Below are 20,762 nucleotides of genomic sequence, written 5' to 3'. Positions count from 1 at the left end.
TGAGTAATGTTATGTTATCCAAGTTATTAATATATTGGTAAAACAATAATGATTTAGAATACTAATTTTGATATTTTAATGGAACACTAATAATATGGAAATGAAAAAAAACACACAAATAAACAAATCAAGACTAAAACATCACATCACAATAGGTAGGACTCACTGTCAATTCATTAGATCTGACTTTAGAACTCAAGAATTAGAGTTCCAAAATATTTTTCTTGGTATAATGCATTGAAGTTATGGTCTATTGGATTAGTATAGCAATGGCATATCATTAAAAAAAAAATATTACAATATTCCTCTTTTAAATATATTTTCTCTTAATTGAGTTTTTAATCCTGAGATTTTTGCCAAAAATAGTATAATGTTTTGTACAATTTCTTATGAGGACATAATTTTTGAATGACAACACGTGGCCGAGGTGTCACCGAAGTGCCAACCGAGGTGCCACGTGTCCTGATCATGACGCCGAGGTGATCTCGGCAAGGCCGAGGTTATCTCCAAAGAGGTTGGAATCTGAGAAAAGTGGATAGGGCACAAGAGTCCTAGAATGATAAGAAGACTTCAGTCTAGATTAAAAATAAAACTCTTAGAGAGTTTATCCCAATCCTACTAGGAGTCCAAGATTAGCAATAATCCTGAGTCCATTGAAGTTATGCTTCTATTGGGACTAAAATTGTGTTGGCTATAAAAGGGAAGCACCCCATGGGTCTAAGGTATGCTTTTTATGCTCTGAATAGTGAGTTAAACACTTTTGCTATCTTTGAGAAATAACTGACTTGATCGTAGGAGTGCCCCCGGGTGGACGAACCACCGCCGGAATCTCTTTTTTCTGTGACAGGTTGTTCGGGCTTAATCTATTCTGCCAGTGTTCTCCAGCTGAGTGCTTGATTGGCAGTGTGGTCGGAAAATCACCCACACAATTTGGCGCCGTCTGTGGGAACGAAAGGAGAATAAATGGCCAACGACAGACCGAAAGAGAAGGTTGGGGACGACACCCCTACTGAGAGTGGGCAACATATTGACCTTGGCGTCGAAGAAGACAACTACAACGAAGAAACTCGTGATAAGAATCACGGAGAAGAGGACATCGGCCAGGAGGGTGACGTACCGAAGAAATCAGACCGAAGCAAGTATTATAATGAGGACGACCTCCAAGTATGGAAAGAAATATGCTTACGAAGGGACGACGAGATGAAAGGAATGGCAAACAAATTGGCGGACCTGCAAACGGTTGTCAATTTCATGATATAGAACAACGTCATACAGCCACCGTTCCCGTCACAAGTTACGCCGATTCTAGCAGCCAAGAAAGATGCCCAGACAGGGGGGCAGAAGACAACTCCTACGACTCCTCAGCACGATAGGACCAAGGAACATTCTCTCCGGCCTTCAAGGGAGGTCGGACGAGGAGAATCAAGAAGGGGAGATTCACAGAGGACACATCGCACCAAGGAAGCTGACTCTAAAGAACATCGGCATGTTCAGGGGAAGGACCTCTGTTTCGACACGACCAATAGAGGGAGGTCCAAAAGAACTCGCAATGACACAGGAAGTAGTGCACCAAAGAGGCTGAAATTCGGAGATAGCCGAGCTCCTGGACGAACCATGGAGGATTTGAGGGATTACCTCCAGAGAAAGCGACAAGATGCCGAGGTGACCTCACCTGTCAAGCCGAGGACAGCGTTCTCGATAGAATTGGACAAATTTAAGGCCCCGAAAAGGTTCAGTATGCCAAGATTCCAAATATACGACGGTAAGTCAGACCTGAATTTTCCCGTCGGCTTGTACCTGAACTCGATGGCGTTATACACTGGGAACGAACCGTTGCTCTGCAAGGTGTTCCCCTCATCTTTTGGAGAAATTGCATTGGATTGGTTTCACAAGTTGCCGAAAGGAACTGTGAAAACCTGGGAAGGCCTGGCCAAGATGTTTGTGGCCAGGTTCGTGATAAACAAGCTACAACCATTGAGGGTGGACGCTCTAATGGCCCTGAAGATCGGCGAGGATGAAAGCCTTAGGGCCTATGCTAAAAGATATTATGAGGTATTCAACCGAATACCAGGATGCAACCAAGAGGTAGCGGTCGTGTCGTTTAAAAGTGGCTTGAAGGATGACTGCCTGCTTCGAAAATCACCGGCAAAGACATTACCAAAAAGCATGGAGGAGCTGATGGCCAGGATAGAAAAGTATGCCAGAGCCGAGGAGGACACGCCGGGGACAAAGACGTCCAAACCAGAGAAGATAAATGGTTCGCCGTAGCGAAGCCGAGATAACACTGGATATGAGAAGACAAGAGCTCAGTCCAAGTAAGCCGATCCCGGATTCCAGATCTCGGATCTCAGATCCCAGAAGACAAGATCTCGGCCTAAGATGATTAAGTCTGAAAAGAGAAGAGTTTACCGAGATGATGTTTAACGCTTGTTGAAACTTGAGAAAAATTTACAAGTTGAAGTTAAACCGAGATAATATTTAACACTTGTTGAAACTTGAGAAAAGTTTACAAGTTGAAATTAAACCGAGATAATATTTAACACTTGTTGAAACTTTAGAAAAGTTTACAAGTTGAAGTTAAACCGAGATGATGTTTAACACTTGTTGAAACTTGAGAAAAGTTTACAAGTTGAAGTTAAATCGAGATAATGTTTAACGCTTGTTGAAACTTGAGAAAAGTTTATAAGTTGAACTTAAACCGAAATGATGTTTAACACTTGTTGAAACTAAAGAAAAGTTTACAAGTTGAAGTTAAACCGAAATGATGTTTAACACTTGTTGAAACTTGAGAAAAGTTTACAAGTTGAAGTTAAACCGAGATTATGTTTAACACATGTTGAAACTTGAGAAAAGTTTACAAGTTGAAGTTAAACCGAAATTATGTTTAACACTTGTTGAAACTTGAGAAAAGTTTACAAGTTGAAGTTAAACCGGGGTCATGATTAAAGGAAGGATTGATATAGGTTCCATCACCTCAGGATGCCGAGGTAATAGAACCTAGGGGGCAGTTGTGGGGACATAATTTTTGAATGACAACACGTGGCCGAAGTGTCACCGAAGTGCCGGCCGAGGTGCCACGTGTCCTGGTCATGACGCTGAGGTGATCTCGGCAAGGCCAAGGTTATCTCAGAAGATGTCGGAATCCGAGAAACGCGGATAGGGCACAAGAGTCCTAGAATGATAAGAAGACTTCAGTCTGGATTAAGATAAAACTCTTAGAGAGTTTATCCTAATCCTACTGGGAGTCCAAGATTAGCAATAATCTTGAGTCCATTGAAATTAGGCTTCTATTAGGACTAGGATTGTGTTGGCTATAAAAGGGAGACACCCTCATGGGTCGAATGTATGCTTTTTATGCTCTGAATAGTGAGTTAAGCATTTTTGCTATCTTTGAGAAATAACTGACTTGATCGTCGGAGTGCTCTCGGGTGGACGAATCACCGCCGGAATCTCTTCTTTCTGTGATAGGTCGTTCGGACTTAATCTATTCTGCCAGTATTCTCCAGCTGAGTGCTTGATTGGCAGTGTGGTCAGAAAATCACCCACACATTCTATATATGACATTAGGTTTTAAAAGCCCAAGTCAATACATTCATAAAAAGAAGGAATGCATTAATTTTGAAATAATTTATTTCAATGAGAATATTTATTTATTTGTTTTTCAACAAAATTATTATTTTAAAATAAGATATCTTGCTTCATAAAATTTAAAGAAAATATTATATCAAAAAAAAAATAATTAAACCGCATGCAAAACGACCCATTTCGAAGTGACATACTGAAATTTAACTAGGAAAAAATTCAGATTCCCTTGCCAATAAATAATAGGGGTCACATTATAAATTTTGGTTCTTTTAGAAACTAAATTAAAATAAATGAATAAAACTATAACCAATTTAGAAAGTTAGGGCTGGTTTGGAATAATCTAAATAAGTATATTTTTTAATTTTTTATGAAATATAAGTTGAATTTGAAATGATACGATAGAAAAATAATGTAATTTAAATAAAATGATGTAATTTAAATAAGATAATGACTTTTTAATTTTTTGACTCTTTTTTAAAGATGTCAAACCAAGCCTAAAATGCAATGGTGTCGCAATCGGAGCTTTGACTCTTCAGACGTAGGAGAGGCCCCACGTGTTTGGCACGCGCACCGGCCGCGTGGAGCCCACTTTTGACCTATTACACCTCTCAGTTTCACACAATAGAGATCTAGTCAATAAGTAATATATATTTATATTTTTTTTGTAAATTAAAAGATTTTAATTAATTTTTTGTAGATAAATGCCTGTTTGATATTTTAGTTATTATAATTATAATTTTTCAAATTATTAGCTTTAAAATTTTAAAATAAATTATAAATTTATTTGGTGTAATTTTAAGGGATAATTAACTGTTGGTCCGATTGAGTGGATTTATTTATTCATAAGTTATGAGTAAATTCTTCTGATAAAATTGGAGAAAAGTCCATTTCAAAGGAATATAAGGTATTAGATTCAAGGAAAAATTTTATTTGGTGATAAAAACACATCGAAAAATGTCACAGGAAAAGTCACTGGCATCGGCACTAGAAAAGTCGCTTGAAAATTGGTTGGAAAAATAGTCGACAGAGGTGGAAGGTGGCTGGCAGCAGCAAGTGGTAATGGTGAGATAGAGAAATATGTGATATCTAACAGGTAAGTTGTTAAGTGAAATGTGTCACATTTTAACAGATAGTTAGTTTGGTGAATTTTAGAGGATAGACAGACATATTGATTTCAACAGATAGATAAATAAATTGATTTCAACAGATAGTTGTACTTTTAGACAAATTATGTCATTTTGACCCAAAGAGATTAGAGTGCACCAATTTTTTTCTTTTTTTTTCTTTCTTTCTTTTTTATTATATATATATATATATATATATATATATATATATATATATATATATATATATACTTATTTGTCACTTATTTTGATAACAATAAAATTTTGAGACCTTTTAGATATATTTTATGTTTGTGGAATAATTAATTTATCAAAGTGATAAATGATTAAGATATTTTAACTTTTATTTATGAGTTGTGATTTATTTTTAATTTATTTGTGCTAGTTTGTATTGAAATATGAAATGAGAAATATAAGTAGTTAAGCTTTATTTTTTTTTGTTAAAAAAAAAATTCAAAATAAATTTGTCACTAAAAATTAGACTATGACTTTTTGATATATAGGTCTTTGGGGTGTCTTAAATAAGTACACTTTTTATCTTTTTGAACTAAAAAATTGAGGAAGAAAATTTAGATGTTTGGGTTAACTTTTTGACTTTTTATGAAAAAATGTGTAATAAAAAATTGTAAAAATTGGTTTGTAAGAGAAAATTAAAATTGAGAGTTGTGCAGCCGTAATTGTTGACTTTTGCTGAATAGTATTAACTTTTTAACTTTTTGAGTAACTTTTAAACTTTTTGACTTATTCTGGACTTGCCAAACTTCCAAGTTTGGCATAATTGAAAAAGACAAAAAGTCAAAAAGTCACTATCCTATTTAAGTCACATCATCTTATTTAAGTCGCATCACCTCTCTAACACATCACTTCAAATCCAACCCAAACCTAACCCATATTTCATAAAAAGTCAAAAAATACACTTATTTAGTCTTCCCAAACTAGGCTGCTAGCCTTAATAATCTTTTTGCTGTGTGGATATTCATAATACCTTTAAAAATTATAATTATAACGAAAGGGATTGGACTTTTATGTCCATATATATATTTAAGGGTTTTAAATAAGTTGAAAATAGATTATAATTTTAGAAAATCTCACGTTTTTTTAGATCAAATGAGTTGAAAAAGTTACGAAATTAAAAAAGAAAATTTAGTCAAAACTCATTCATATTAAAATTTTAATGCATTAAGGACAAGTATAACAGTTTTTCTTAAAAAATTAAACACATATCACTGTTACCAAAATATTGAACTGTAAAATGATATAACTTTTGATCTAAATGTTAATTTTTAATAAAATTAGTATTTTTAGAATCCTCCGCTACTAAAAAAATCACTTTTTGCGACCGCTATAAGCCGTCGCAAATAATAAAAAACAGTCGCAAAAGACTTTTTGCGACGGCCCATGCGACGGTAAATGGGGGTCGCGAATGTGGGGGTGGCAAATACTTTTTGCGACCGCAAAATAGCAGTCGCAAACTATTTGCGACCGCCTAATCTACTTATCGCGACTAATATTTTGCCGTCGCAAAAAAATTAAAAAAATACCTACAATGTATTAGCGACCATCTTGTTACCGTCAAAAAAAAAATATAAATAAATAAAATACCTACAATGTTTTAGCAACCTATATTCTCATATATATATATATATATATATATTCAAGTATTATATACAATAAATATAAAGTGATATTTGCAAAAATTCTAATACACATGTATTATTTTCCATCACTTCCCTCAACAAAATTATCTTTCTTCAAAAAAAAAAAAAATGTGCATACAAAATATAAACTTCTATACACACAAAACAAATATCCATCAACCATCCTTAAAAGTATTTATACAAAATACTAATAGATTCAAGTACTAAAAAAAAAAAAAACTGAATTTAACTCTCAATATCACCCACTCAATCATATCAACTACTCCCTCAACACTACCTGCAAAAATATACATCAATATATTAGTTGACTAACTTGGATGCCAAAACAAAAATGGATACAAAGAGCACATTAATTGACTTACTTGGATGCCAAAACCTTTTCCAATAGCGGTACAAAGAGGTTCAAAATTGTTCTTAGAATCAATACTAGTTTGAAAAGAGTTAATCATTTAATCATCTCACAAAAATATCACAGAAAAAATCAAGTTGTCACTGGATATAAGCTTTCGAATGTCCCATTGGTACAAGTAACAATACAGCTGAAATTTGGACTATTCAAGCTAACACCCAATGGTTAATTATTGAATTCTAATTATTAAGCAATGACAGGTTGTAGGCTCCATTCCAACGACTGAAAATTGTCATATAGGCCGGAAAAATGTACAAAAAGGGGGATGACCACAATCTCAAGATCAGCAGCTCAAACCTCAAACCCATGCTTATCAGACGAACCAAACTGAACCTCCAATTCACGTCGTTCTCAGAAATTCCATTTACAGACCAAAGCCGCAATTACTTAAATTAAGTAACAAACAATCAGCTCAAACTAAATTCTAAAACAATCATATTTTTAAGTCCTACAAATTTCAAGCAACCAACCACACATTCAGAACAAACTAAATTCTGAGTAAATTTAAGAGTCTTCAGCATTGCACTTTTTATATTTTTAACTCACTAATACCTAAGGGCCCCATGGTCGATAATCTCCCAGAAGGGCACTCAAATGGCTGGCCCCTGCCTCCACAGTTTACATCACTCTTTTAAGTCACCCTTAAACTATATTTTGTTCTAAAATATTAATGAATTCTTACTTTAGCCCTTAACTTTTTGCTCCCAATTAGGTTATTGTTCCCAATTTGGCCTAATCCCTAATATCTGTCAAAATTCTGATAAAAAAATATCGTATTGCAGCCAAGTGATGCTACCTGGAAAAGCAATCCATTTTATCAAACCCATTCCCAATGACAACTAGTGAAAATAGGGTTAAAACTACTTTTCGACACTCTGTCTTTTTTTACTACTTCCAGTGCAATTAAATGAGAGATAAGAGAAGCAAGTGTTCTATTATATATATTTAAACATGAGTGGAGCGAGTCTCTAACAGCAAGAAACAGATTCTGATAGATACATACAACAGATTACAGTAAAACCCAAGGAGCTGGAAAGTGCAGTGACAAAAAAAGAAGCACCTTCAGACAGCATCCCAACTCATTTAAACACTGCACTACTCAGACTTTGTGGTCCTGGGTTTGGCTATCCTTGGTGGTGCAATCAGCATACTGTTTCACACGAGTTTGATTTGTTTCAAATATGAACGGCATTCCTTTTACCTGAAAGTGCCCCAATTGCAGTAACTAACACAGGATTCCACATATATTTTGTGTGGGATGATTATAACAATAAGTGAAAGAGTTAATTTGGAATAAGTAGTCTTGTAAGGGCATATGCATCCCTCATAACACCATAAAATTGATATATCGTGTGTTGGGGCATTGCTGCGCTAGTGACCTATTGCCTTAATTTTCTATGTATTTATAGTTGAGAAGAGGTGGCTATCACTATAACAAATGAATGCAATTCTTGCAGTCCCCTTTGAAGATGAAGGGTGATAGCAAAATATCAGAAAATCAATCTCCATATATACTGACTGATTACTAGATATCCTTGGAAAAGAAATTAAATGAAACACAACAAAATGAAAACAATTAAACAATACCAGTTACAAGCCTCCCCGAGACAAGAGGACTCCAGTCTATAGCATAGCCTTCATCTTTGTGTCCACCAAACTTAAATAATGGAGTCTCATTGGAGGGTCCCCGGCTAGCATCAGTTTCTGATTCTGCCAGAGCATTTAGATGAGAGCTGAAGTCCCATACCTACATAGGAGTTACTGGTATTGAATCAGGAATCATGTAAGCCTATAGAATTAAAATATCATTTGAATTGATTGGCTCCTTTACAGACAAACAACATGTATGTGTTTTTAGTTGCAATTAAGACACCAACAACTATGATGCAATTCATTTCAAAGTTGCTTGCTCAGGCAACAACATGGTTCCAGCTAAAATTTATGCTGATGGACATCTGTGGATGTTGAAGCTCCATTCTATGGCTTACTAAATTACCGATAGCATCTCTTTGAACAAAATGGATATGAAAACTCATGAGATTGGATTATGACAAAAGCCACATGAGACTTTGAGGACACAACACACTATTAAATGCAGGCCATATTCAAATAGCTGCAGCGTGCAAGGCCATTCCAAAAATATACCTAGGAGATAGTCAAGCAGCCCAACAAGATGAACAAAAGAATAATCATATGAATTTCACCAATAAGCAGAGCATTAACAATTGAAAGTAAAATCATATCATATATACAGATAAACAATGGCCTCCAAGTGCCACAGAACAATACATCAATAGTTTAGCATATTTATTTCTTGAAACCATTCTTGTTGCAGGTTTCCAAGTAAAACATTCATAGATGAACAATGGCCTCCAAGTGCCACAGAACAATGCAAATGAAAAGATCAAAAACACTAATATATTCAATCATGAGCATCTCATCAAACAGAAAAAAAAAAGATTGACACATTGAATATAACAGCAATATAAACAATAAAGGATTGGATTGAATAGCTATATAATCTATTCGATTTTGTTATTTATTGAACACTATAAGGTCTGAATCTATTTTCAAGCAAATTACATAAGAGATGACAGAAATTTGGATATAGAAAATACACATTCATCATTTTCGCAGCACAGAACTGAAATCAAATACACAATTAATGACAGAAAATACACAATTATTTATTGAACGCTATAAGGTCCGAATCTATAAAAGCTTCGTAAAAAATACACAATTATTTATATCTCCTTGATCTAACTTTCAAATCCAGATTAGCTGATGTTACACATGCTCCAATCTAACATGACAAAAAATAATAATAATAATTCGAATTCAGAACTGAAATCAAGCAAGTTCAGAGCAAGTTCATCATTTTCGCAGCACAGAACATACACAATTAAGAATTGAATGGTTCAGTTTGTACCTGTCGCAGATGAGGAAGGATTGATTCAAACCAAAGCTTCGTCGAAAGGTGATCTACGGTTGCGACTACAGTGAGTTCAGATGATAAGAAACAAGTGATCGAAGTAGAGAGACAAAGAAGTTGAAATACGCATGAATGATTCGAAGAGACTCACTGAGACGAGAGAGAGAGAGAGAGAGTTCATACCGTTGGAGGTCACTTCTTCAGACGACCATTGTGATCTATAGAGGGAAATCGAGAGAGAGAAATCAGATTCTCTTACTCACACACGATCGAGCGAAATCAAATTTGGGGGAAATGAGAGTCCAGGCGAAATCAGTCTCTGTTAGGGCATAGGTATAATAAAAGGAGGGTGCTATTGCAAATATTAGTTTTTGCGACGGTCAAATAATCAGTCGCAAAAACATTAGTCGCAAAAAGCTAATTTTCTAGTAGTGCTCTCATCAAGATTTATCAAATAAGACCTATGTAGACTATGAAATTCTTAAAAATAAATAAATAAATATATAATTATTACTGTCAAAATTGATATAAATAGTAACATGTTACTCTATTTGACAGTAATATATTACTTTGTTTCACAGTAACATGTTACTATAGCAATATTGTCCAAGAAAAAAAAAAGATATTTTATTTTATCTTTACTCAATTATGCACTTCCTCCTTAGAGGGTTTATAAAGTAAAATAAATTAGATTGTCCTTTTCATCAAACAAGATTCTAATTAAAGGATATTGGCTAAATTTTCCACATTATTCCAACCAGGCATTATTTGTTAGCTTAATTTTTTTTTGACAAATAATCTAATAAGTTGACTTATAAATGCCACTAAACAGAGCCAAAAAAATTTTAATGGTTGAGAGAAGAATATCAATAATTAGTAATATTGAAACAAAACAAATAATTTATGAGGAATGCTATTTACTCCCACATTTTTACTTTGGTCCCCTACTTTGAACCATCACCCAACAAAATGGAACCCCTCCATAATACTATACCTTAATACCAATTATATCCCTAATTAACCCCAAACCAAAACCCTAACTCTAACTCTCATCTTATCCCTATTAACTCTAGTAACCACCACTGCTAGCCCACCTCCGCTGCTACGTTGACACCACCATCCATGGCTGTGTTGACGTTGTTTTGAACCAATCTAGCCCTTTACCCTGCCGGCTTGCCACTCCAACCACCTCAATCTCTGCCTCTTCTTCGCTTGCAAAACCCTAACCCAGTCTTTGTCAACCGCATCACCACCCATCACTATCAAAGAACCAACATCATCTCTCTCTCTCTCTCTCTCTTTTTCTCTCGTGAACGTTGTGAGATCACGATTGCAGCATCAACTAGGGTGATTGTTGCGGCAGGGATCGCGATCGTAGCGGCGACGACTAGGATGGAAATCTCTTTCTCTCTCTCTAATTCAAATCTGCAACCACCGCCACTCATCGATCGAAGAAGAAAGAAAAAGAAGAAAAGGATTTGGGGGTTAAGAGATGGGCTGTGATAGTGGAGTAGGGGCTAAGATGGTGGAGTAAGGCTAGGGGTGCTTGTCAGTGGAGGTAGTGGCTGGTTGCGATGAAAAGAGTGATGGTTGTGACGATGAGGGATGGTCGGAGATGATGGAGGTGATTAGGGTTAGGGTTTGAAAAATTAGGATTAGAAAATTATGAATGAGAGTAAAAGTGAAATTTTAGATTGAGATAAAATTGAAATATATATATATATATATATATATATATATAAAAGAGGTAAGAATTTTAAAAAGAAATGTAGGGGTTAACAGCAAGGCTCATAATTTCTACTATTAGAAATTAACAAAGAAGAAAAAAAGAATAAGATAATAAAAATATGGAAACAAAAACTAGTGCCTAATCTATACATGTATTATAGTATATCTATAGGTCCACACGTTTTTTTTTTTTTGTTTTTGACAAAATAGGCCCGAACTTATAGCCACAAATTAGGCCGCCTTACTAGTCACAAGTAGTTCGTGGCTTATAACAATAAAAAGTTGAAAAAATAATTCATGTCCTATTTTACTTTTAAAATTATTAATAAATTCTATTAAATTTTAATATTAATAATTAAATTTTATTTGTGATAAAAAGTTTTCAAAATATTTGTTATTCTATAATAATGTGTCTTATCCTAATTTTTCATTTCCTATTTAATATGAACAATAATTTTATAAATAATTTTAACTTAATTAAAATTTAAAATTTTAATTGTAAAAATTATTAATCTTATACTTATAATTTTGATTATGAAAAATCATTTAATTTGAACAATTAAAAATAATTTAATTATAAAATTTCTAATAAATTAAAATTATTTCTCAAAATTTTTGTTCATATTTTAATAAAAAAGATAAAATGAAAATAAAATATACTATTATGAACAATTGAGTTTTTTTTATAAAAATTTATAAATAAAAAAAAAGAAGATTTATTTGTCAATATTGAAATTTGATATAACTTAATAATAAATTTCAAAACAAAATAGAACTTATTGATAATTTTTTCATTGTGATTTATGATTTTTTTAATTAATTTTCAGAACAAAATATTATTTTATTAAAAATATTTATGAAATTGTTGTTCATGTTAAATAAGGGGGAAAATTAAGATAACGTAGTACTGAACTTATTGAAAATATGTTATGAAAAATAGAATTTAATTGTTCATATTGAAGGTTGATAGTAATATTAAGTGTAAAATAGGACTTATTGGTTATTTTTCCTTTTTTTTTTTTTTGAATAATGAAACTTTATTGCAATATAATTATTATTTGGTTAACTTTTTAATTAGAAGAATGATTTGCAAGTTAAAATTGAAGCATAAAACAAGTTATTGAAGCTCCATCTGTGTTGTGCTTGTTAAGAATAAAGCTTTAATCTATTTTAAAGTTGTGGGATTGAAATGGGGTTTTATAAAATAGAATATGAAAAGATATGAAAGATAATAATATGAATGTGAGCTATCCCCCTACTGATTTTAATTCGCACAACGACATTTTCAATTTTAATCAAGAAAATTTACCATTTAAAACCCACATAAAATAGTATAGTTGTTTTTCATCACACTAATGCCAACCTTGTAAACAAAGAAATAAAAATGGTAAAGGCTTTTTATTTTTATTTTTATGTAAACATGTATATATAGATGTGCATCTTGGATTGACTAATCACAAACCTTATTCACCATGGAGCCTTGCAAATTTAGCATAATTACAATGTGCTTTTAAAAGATTTTAATTTACATAACACTTAATTCTATTTTTATCAGTCATTCACCAGTCATATGAATGGAAAAATAAAATATTGAAATATATATATATATATATATATATATATATATATATATATATATATATTACTTTTGATTATTTTAGTGTTTAAACAGCACCATAAATAATTATGTTTGTTTTAGTTTTATTGAAAGAAAGGTCAGTACACTACAAAAAATTAAGCTTTTAGTAGAGATCAAAATTTAGGAACAAAATTATTTTTTAGGGACCAAATAATTTTGTTGCAGAAAGTGTTATTATTATATTTTTAGCAACAAAAATTGGACATTAGTGATGAATTATTGTCCTTTTGGAACCAAGTTTTTGTCTCCAAAAATAAGCCATTTTGAAACCAAATTATTGTCCCTAAAAGTCTATTTAGCAGTAACATTTTCAAAATTTTGTTACTAAAAGCCTTGTTTTTTACTTTTTGAGACGATCTTTTAGCGACTATTCTCATGATGATGGAAATTGGTCTCTAAATATCTTTTGCAACAAAATTTTTACTTTTAGAGACCAAAATATTTGATTTCTAAAACTCTTATATGTTGTTGTATAATCATGTCAAATTTTTAGGACTTACTGTATTTTTCTAAATCTTTGCAGTAATCAATATAAATTACCCAATTTATATGGCGTGAGATCATCTATCCCATTTTATCTACCATCATGTGTTCCATACTATTTTAATCATTAATTTCAATAATCTGATAATATGTGATAAATATAAGATAAATGCTAAAACAGAGACTGTGCTCATTTTTTATGATGAATTATTTTTCCCACAATGATTGTGAGAAACCAAAGTAAACTTAGGTAGACTTTGCATTTTAAAGAAAATTTTAATCCATGGAACTGACCTAACTCGCCTTCGAAATCTTCAATGAGATTCTTTTGTCCTTGCCATGAAAAAAATGCAATTTTTTTCAATTTAAGATTAGGCTATTGACTTTTCATCTACTTTAATCCAAATTTAGAAGACTTCAACACATTTGGAGTGTAACATGAGTGATTCTGTGATCCTTTCCAAAAGAAAATTTGAGTATTCATGATTAATTAACCACAAATTTGTCAATCCTCTCAATACATTTTGTCATTGAGAAATAGGATAGAGAAATTTCACAATTTTTTTTATGTGGAACTAATGATATAGAATCATTTCGTCAATTCTACAATTAAATTAGTATAATGCTATGCGCATAAAAAAACACATAAATGTGTTAGGTTTATATTTCTGCACACATAACATTAATATTGAATTATGAGATACCTAACTCGTCAACTAAATTGACTTATGGTCTTCATCCTCAAAAAACTCAAAAAAACATGGATTAAGATTAGTACATATATAGACTAATAACACATTAATCAATGATATGGCTGTAAAACAATTTATCAACTCAAATGGGAGTGTGACACTGTCCCTTTATGGAAGTTGCCTTGCTGGTGTCCCCAATTCACAGTTGTACTGGGTCAATTTTAAGAGCAACTTCAATACTCTGAGATATTTTGCCTGGAAAACTATATAGAAAAAAGTTACTCTTTATTTTGCTTAATTTAATTATTTTAGCCAGTGTATATTTCAATAAGACTCTTTACATTTAAGTAAATTTGTTTTTTTAAAAAGAAAATACTACATATAATCTTATTTTTGTACTTTATTTTCTTACTCCGAGGCACAAGTAAGTCGATCACATATGCATTTATGAATGTAAATCTCATTGTTTTGTGTCTACAAGTGTAAGAAAAAAAAGGGTAAGAAATGAGATTATTTGTTCTAGGAATTTTTTGTTTTTTTTTTTTTTGGTAGATCTAGGGTCTCATTTGGTAAATTTTTCATTTTTTGTTTTCAATTTTTAGTTTTAAAAAACTTTGAAAATAGAAATATAAGCTTGTTTGGTGATTCCTTTCGTTTTCAAAAATAAAAAAAAAAATAAAAATGGCAACAATTTTTAAATTTTTCAAATATTTTTTATTTTCAAATTAGTTTTTACTCTGTCATAACTCTCCTGTCGCCTACGATCATTATCCACCTCCAACCATCTCTACCATCTACTACACGCCGACCACTGACCACCACCCACCACTAACTAACTTCCGAGGTGATCATCTGGCCACCCTCCTATGATTTCTCATCACTTTCCTAAAACATCTGATGAGCACCCACCTACCATAGCAGCTCACCACCATAATATTTCACAAAACCTACCTTTGGTTTTCCCATTATTGCTAATTTTAAATTGATTAGAGTTAGAGTTATCATTCCATACGCTTGTATTATTTTATATATAGGATACAACTTTAATCTCAAAAAAGTTATATGGATGAGGTCGTTCTTAAATTCCAATCAACATGAAACTTGATAAATCCGAAAATTACAAATGGAGCATGTAATCAAATAATTAATGCAATTTACAAAAAAAATTAGGCATACAAAAAAAGTTGTCAACCAATGTTAGAATCCAAGTGTCTAATGAATTATGAATTATGATTTTTTTTTTTTTTAAATAAAAGTAAAGCATTTGTACTTAATAATACAATAATGGAATACATATTTAATTGAACCTTGAGAGTGAAGTGTCCTTTGGTCCTGAAATTCTTGCTTCTCAGAATAAAGAATTTCAGCCGTTGGATTTAACAAAACAAAAGTCGTATATTATCATTATTATTATTGGTTTAATCCCATGACGTGGTGTTTCAAACACCTTCATAATACCTCATCCCTTCGTTCACAAGAAACAACAATTTTTTATTTTTTATTTTTAACTTTTAAATGTGTCATATTACAAAATAAAATTTAATTACTAAAGTAAGAGTGAGGAATATATTAAAAAGAAAAGTAAATTCGATTCAAAATGCCTTATCGTGTAGTTATTTTTTTTATTTCTTTGTTTATTTATCTGAAGTAGAATTTTTTTCGTTTCAAATCTTGACTAGACCATATTATTTGAGTACATCAAGATTATCATAGATCTCATTTGATAATCCAATCCATTCATTTGTAGGCTTCTAAAAAGGTGTGTATATTCGTATAGATATGTTTAAATTTTGACAGTTACAAATTTGTAGATATAATTCAATTTAGCAGTTCCAATTGCAATAACATGAAGAGATTTTCAAACAACAAAAGTTGTGACATCCACCTCATGTCTAGCATTTGCTTTATATATTAGTATGGAAGATATATACATATATATTAGTTATATATAAAAAAATGAGATTGATAATAATCACAGACAAATAATTTAATCATATGAATTTCCAAAAAAAAACCAGGCAAATGTTCATTTTTTTAAAAATACAATTAGATGATTATAATTATTAGGTCAATTTTTTTTTTTTTTTTTTGTGATTAATTTATACAAATCAATCAGATGATCAGTCTCACGTATTCGAACAATTAGGGGTGAACAAACTACATACTGGATATGATTCAGGTCGGACCGACACTATATAATAAGATTATATGTGTCATCCCAAGCTCAGCCTAATCCGACATCGGGGCTAATCTAGCCATCCTAAGTCCGATCCTAAAAGAATGTCTAAATTTCAAACCCACTCACTTAACCTAATAGATATGAACTATTTTTTATTTATTTTTATTTTTTTGTCATGAAGGGTTATTAAATTATTTAAATCTTTTCAATAATTATTTGAATTTAAAATATTAAGCTCATTTTATTTATTTACATTTTAGCTTTTGGGTGTTGATAAAATCAAACATGCCAGATGGTTCGTCTAATCATATATCATCTCTCTTGAAATGTCAACCAGATTCCGGTAGTTTCACCGCCCGTACACACCTCCAACCGCCCAATCTCTATATATATACCCACATCACCAAAGTATGTAGTTCACTTTCATATCAACACAACAAACCAGAGAAAGAACAAGAAGAAGAAGAAGAGAGACAAAGATAGTTCAAAGATTGACACATAATCAAATCAAAGCAATCTGTGTGTGGCCATGGCAGAGGAATTTCAAGCTGGTGTTTGCGGCACGACAACCTGGTGGAACATGCCAAGAAGCTCACTCGGGTTGTTGTCGCAGTGCTCCGTGGCCATTAATAATGATGTGGGAAGCTTTGGATTTGGATGGGCAAGTGATGATGACTTGGTGGACATGAACAAAGCAAGGTCTGGTGGTGGTACTTCTACTGATGAGTCTGGTGGTTCAGTTTGTGATGGGTCGATTGTGTTCCAAGACATACTCAAACCTCACGGCGAGCAGCCGCCGCCGGATTCCGGTGGCAAAGTTTTGATGGATTCCACCTTGCAAATGATGGGTATTGGCCTTTCATCATCATCTTCATCAACAACCACAGATTGGAACCAAACCCTACTGTGAGTCTGTTCTCTCTTTAGTTGGATCAAGTGCCCTATATTTTATGTAACATAGCCCCAATTAATGTAGGGAATTAATTATACACTAGGTAATCTCAATTATTGTTGAAATTCTTAGTCTTTCATTGAGATACGTATCAGTATCGACTCATAAATTTCAGAACAATATCGGTCAATATATCAATATAAAAATTTAAAATTTCAATACGTATTGGTTGGTTATATGGTGATATATATCAGACAAAATCGGCTGATATATAGATAAATATGAGTATGGAAAGTTCAAAATCTTAATGATCAATATTGGTCGATATTTAAAAGTGTGATCTTGATTGGGCTCTTGGTGCTAACTTCCACTACCAATAAAGAGAGTTGGTTTTTCAAGAAATGTTTTCATTGTAATCATTTGAAAAGTGAAGTCAATTTGATCAATCAATTCGTTTATTTTGTTCTTATCTTTTTCTTTCTTTCTTTTTGTTTATTTTTGGCAATAGTGGTGATGGAAGAAGTGAAAGCAATTATCAATCTTCTATGCTGCAAGAAGACATGAATTCAAGGCTGAATTTCAGGCAAGAAACAAGGATTGATTGTCGTCAAATCCAAAGGGAGTGGAGTATGAAGAACTTCTCAATCGCCGGTGGACAAGATTCAACTATCAATGAATTCAAACCAGCGAATCAAAGTTTGAATTCTGAAATCAGCTCTAGCCAAGGCTTGCCTGCTAGCTTTCCAATGAGTTCAGCTTCATTTGGTTACCCATCAACATTGTTGCAAACTCTATTTGATACTGATCCTCAACCACAACAATCTATATTCAACAACCGGTCCATGAATTATCCATCTTCCACAAATTACGCGACAAATTTGAATGAATTTTCACCTTCTTTGGCGAAATTGTCTTCCTTGCTAGGCCCTTCACTTCCAAAACAACAACCCATTAGTCCTTTGAACTCAACAAACAACGTGCCTTTCTGGAACGCCTCCACCGCGGCTCTGAATGATTTTCGTTTCTTAGCATCAACATTTGATGAGAAATCAAGTTGCCCCAACCTCGCAACAAAGGTAAATATGGTGATTTAGGGCTGAAATTTGAACTTTCATAAATGATCACAGGGCTAGGGTTTTGGAACTGAATTGTTATGTACATGTTTTTGAATTATAGCCTAATAGTGAAGTGGTTCAAGACCCGGCTTCAGTTGTAAAGAAAAGCAGTAGTGAACCAGCTTTCAAAAAACAACGAATTGAAACACCATCACCATTACCAACTTTTAAGGTATGATAAATAGGAAGCTTCAATTTCATTCTTTTTTTTTTTTTTTTATCTTTTTTTTTATTGAAGCCATTTTTTTTGGATGAGGACTTATATGACTTTATTTATTATCAGGTCCGTAAAGAGAAGCTAGGGGACCGAATAACTGCCCTCCAACAATTGGTTTCACCTTTTGGAAAGGTAAGGATTTGGATTTTTTTTTCCCTCTACTTTCCCAAGTATTACTTTTTGTTTTTGATATCACTTAAAGATTGTTTCAGTTAATTTCAATCGTGTTATTGTTTCAGACAGATACTGCATCAGTTCTCCAAGAAGCTATTGAGTACATTAAATTCCTCCATGAACAAGTCAGCGTATGTTCTAAATTTCTAATATCATTTTGTTGTTGGAATAATTGACATATTCTTGATGCTAAGCCTTATTTTAAAATACAAAAATCAGACATGTACAATAATTTGAAGTAGTTCTTATATATGTTTACATGTTTCAGGTTTTAAGAACTCCATATATGAAAAATGGAGCTCCCATTCAACACCAAGAGGTACATATTGTGATTTTAGTTTGTAATTTGCATGCATAAATAGTGAGTATATAACTGTAAATTATAAGGGTTTTACATTATGAATGTAAGTGTTCATTAATATTTATTGATTTTTTTTCTTCTTCTTAAGATTAATATGAATAATTTAATGATTTTTGCAGACTTCTGATAAATTGAAGGATTCTGAAGGGCCCAAACAAGACTTAAGAAGCCGAGGACTTTGTCTTGTGCCGATATCAAGCACCTATCCAGTTGCCAATGAGACAACAACTGAATTCTGGACACCAACATTTGGAGGAACATTCAGGTAGAGATCATTCGGTTATTTGATATCAAGCCCAGCCAAGTTGGATATAGTAGATTTCAATTTTAGAAAGAAAAGAAAAAAGAAAAGAGGAAAGCTTTGCAGCCACATTTGCTGTATTGAGGAAGCCTTGAGCAAAAGCAAAGACAAAGAGAAAAGGAGAAAAAGAAAAAGAAAAGGAAGTGACCCTTCAAGGAAAGACAGCCAATGTTGGGCCATCTCCTAAAGCACAAATCAATGATGTAGGCTAGCAAGTAGTTAGGTACCACTAGAGGATAGTATTGAGGCCAAGAGTTTTCTGTCCCAAATTCCTGTCTCTCTGTTTTAAAATACTCGTAATTATTAAATTGTGTGAAAATCTTGATATATAGAAATCTCAAGTCATGATCTAACAACCGTCGATGTTATGACAGGAGATAGAGGAAGTTGGGGACAGAATATCTCATGCCAGTATTGTGTTGTTGTAATAACTAATATATTTGTTGTGAGCTAAATTTAGCTGAATTTTAGATTAGTTCAGAGCTTAATTTGTTGTTAGTTGAGCTAAATTTAGCAGATTGAATTAAGGGACTGTTTCTTTATGTATTGTTGGGTTAGTTTGGTACCAGTTTTTTTGTTTAAGAGAAAGAGAAAAGAGGAAAAGAAGAAGTAACAAAGAGAGATTATTATTTTAAATTTAAGAAGAGGAATGAGTGGGTGTGAGTGTGTGGAGCACATTTGATTGGGTCTCTAACTTTTGTATTTTGATTTATTTATTTGTTTAGAATGTGGTAGTGGAAGTCAGAGGGCAGCCCACCATTGTTCCTACTTTTCTAGGGTTTCTTATAATCTGAAATGCAAGATAGGGTTTTTGTGTGCTTGAGAGTGTGAGCATGTGGGAACCCATCAAGCTTTGTATTGTTCTTTTTATGAACTGGCTACATTGAGCACCCTTCATTTGGATAGAAATTCATAATTTCAAATTTCATATTCATTTATATTGATGTTGTAAGAGAATTCAGTCTTATATGGCCGAAATTTCATTTGACAACCATTCGACAACCACTAGTCTGTTCAATATGTCGAATAATGAATTATCAAAAAAAATCAACTTAAAAAGTCATATGTTTTTCTAAAATTTTAATCTTTAGTGATTTTGTTTTTCAAATTTATGTCAAAAAAATTGTAACTTTTTTGGTCCATTTAGTGTAAAAAATCTAAAAAGTAGTAATAATAATAATAATAACAAAAACCAAAATATCTAACTGTTTTAGTGGGTTTCAAAAAAAAATTTAATTTTTTATTTTTTGATTTTTCTAGTGAAGTACAATCT

At 32.5% G+C, this 20,762-nt stretch overlaps 1 protein-coding gene and 1 non-coding gene across 3 annotated transcripts; one reads left to right on the top strand and one right to left on the bottom strand.

Moving 5' to 3' along the window:
- Nucleotides 1-9,442: 9,442 nt before the first annotated feature.
- On the bottom strand, nt 9,443-10,136 carry LOC114304278 (uncharacterized). The gene is made up of 2 exons (XR_014340614.1): nt 9,892-10,136; nt 9,443-9,770 (listed from the first exon to the last, which is right to left on the bottom strand). It is a non-coding gene; the product is annotated as an uncharacterized LOC114304278 (transcript).
- Nucleotides 10,137-16,672: 6,536 nt separating this feature from the next.
- On the top strand, nt 16,673-20,125 carry LOC114266258 (transcription factor bHLH112). 2 transcript variants are annotated; one of them, XM_082888003.1, is made up of 7 exons: nt 16,673-17,335; nt 17,830-18,397; nt 18,498-18,608; nt 18,720-18,785; nt 18,893-18,958; nt 19,096-19,146; nt 19,308-20,125. In XM_082888003.1, exons 1-7 carry the CDS (start codon nt 16,959-16,961, stop codon nt 19,455-19,457), a joined length of 1,389 nt encoding a protein of 462 aa, XP_082744129.1. In that variant the 5' UTR covers nt 16,673-16,958; the 3' UTR covers nt 19,458-20,125. The 2 variants fall into 2 exon arrangements, with proteins under 2 accessions (XP_082744129.1, XP_028062960.2); XM_028207159.2 differs by having other exon boundaries at nt 16,681-17,335; nt 18,897-18,958.
- The last annotated feature ends 637 nt before the right edge of the window (nt 20,126-20,762 follow it).

The sequence above is a fragment of the Camellia sinensis genome, chromosome 9, assembly GCF_055761805.1.
Source record: "Camellia sinensis isolate YWXY chromosome 9, ASM5576180v1, whole genome shotgun sequence".
Classification (NCBI taxonomy): domain Eukaryota; kingdom Viridiplantae; phylum Streptophyta; class Magnoliopsida; order Ericales; family Theaceae; genus Camellia; species Camellia sinensis.
The sequence above is the reverse complement of the archived record's forward strand: the minus strand, read 5'-3'. Positions and strand labels throughout refer to the sequence as shown.

Bases quoted from the DNA above. Each gene is read 5' to 3' on its own strand.
- LOC114266258 (XM_082888003.1), top strand. From the start codon at position 16,959: ATGGCAGAGGAATTTCAAGCTGGTGTTTGCGGCACGACAACCTGGTGG. The intron at 18,786-18,892 runs GTAAGGATTTGG...TTATTGTTTCAG, and splicing joins TGGTTTCACCTTTTGGAAAG to ACAGATACTGCATCAGTTCT. The intron at 18,959-19,095 runs GTATGTTCTAAA...TACATGTTTCAG, and splicing joins TCCTCCATGAACAAGTCAGC to GTTTTAAGAACTCCATATAT.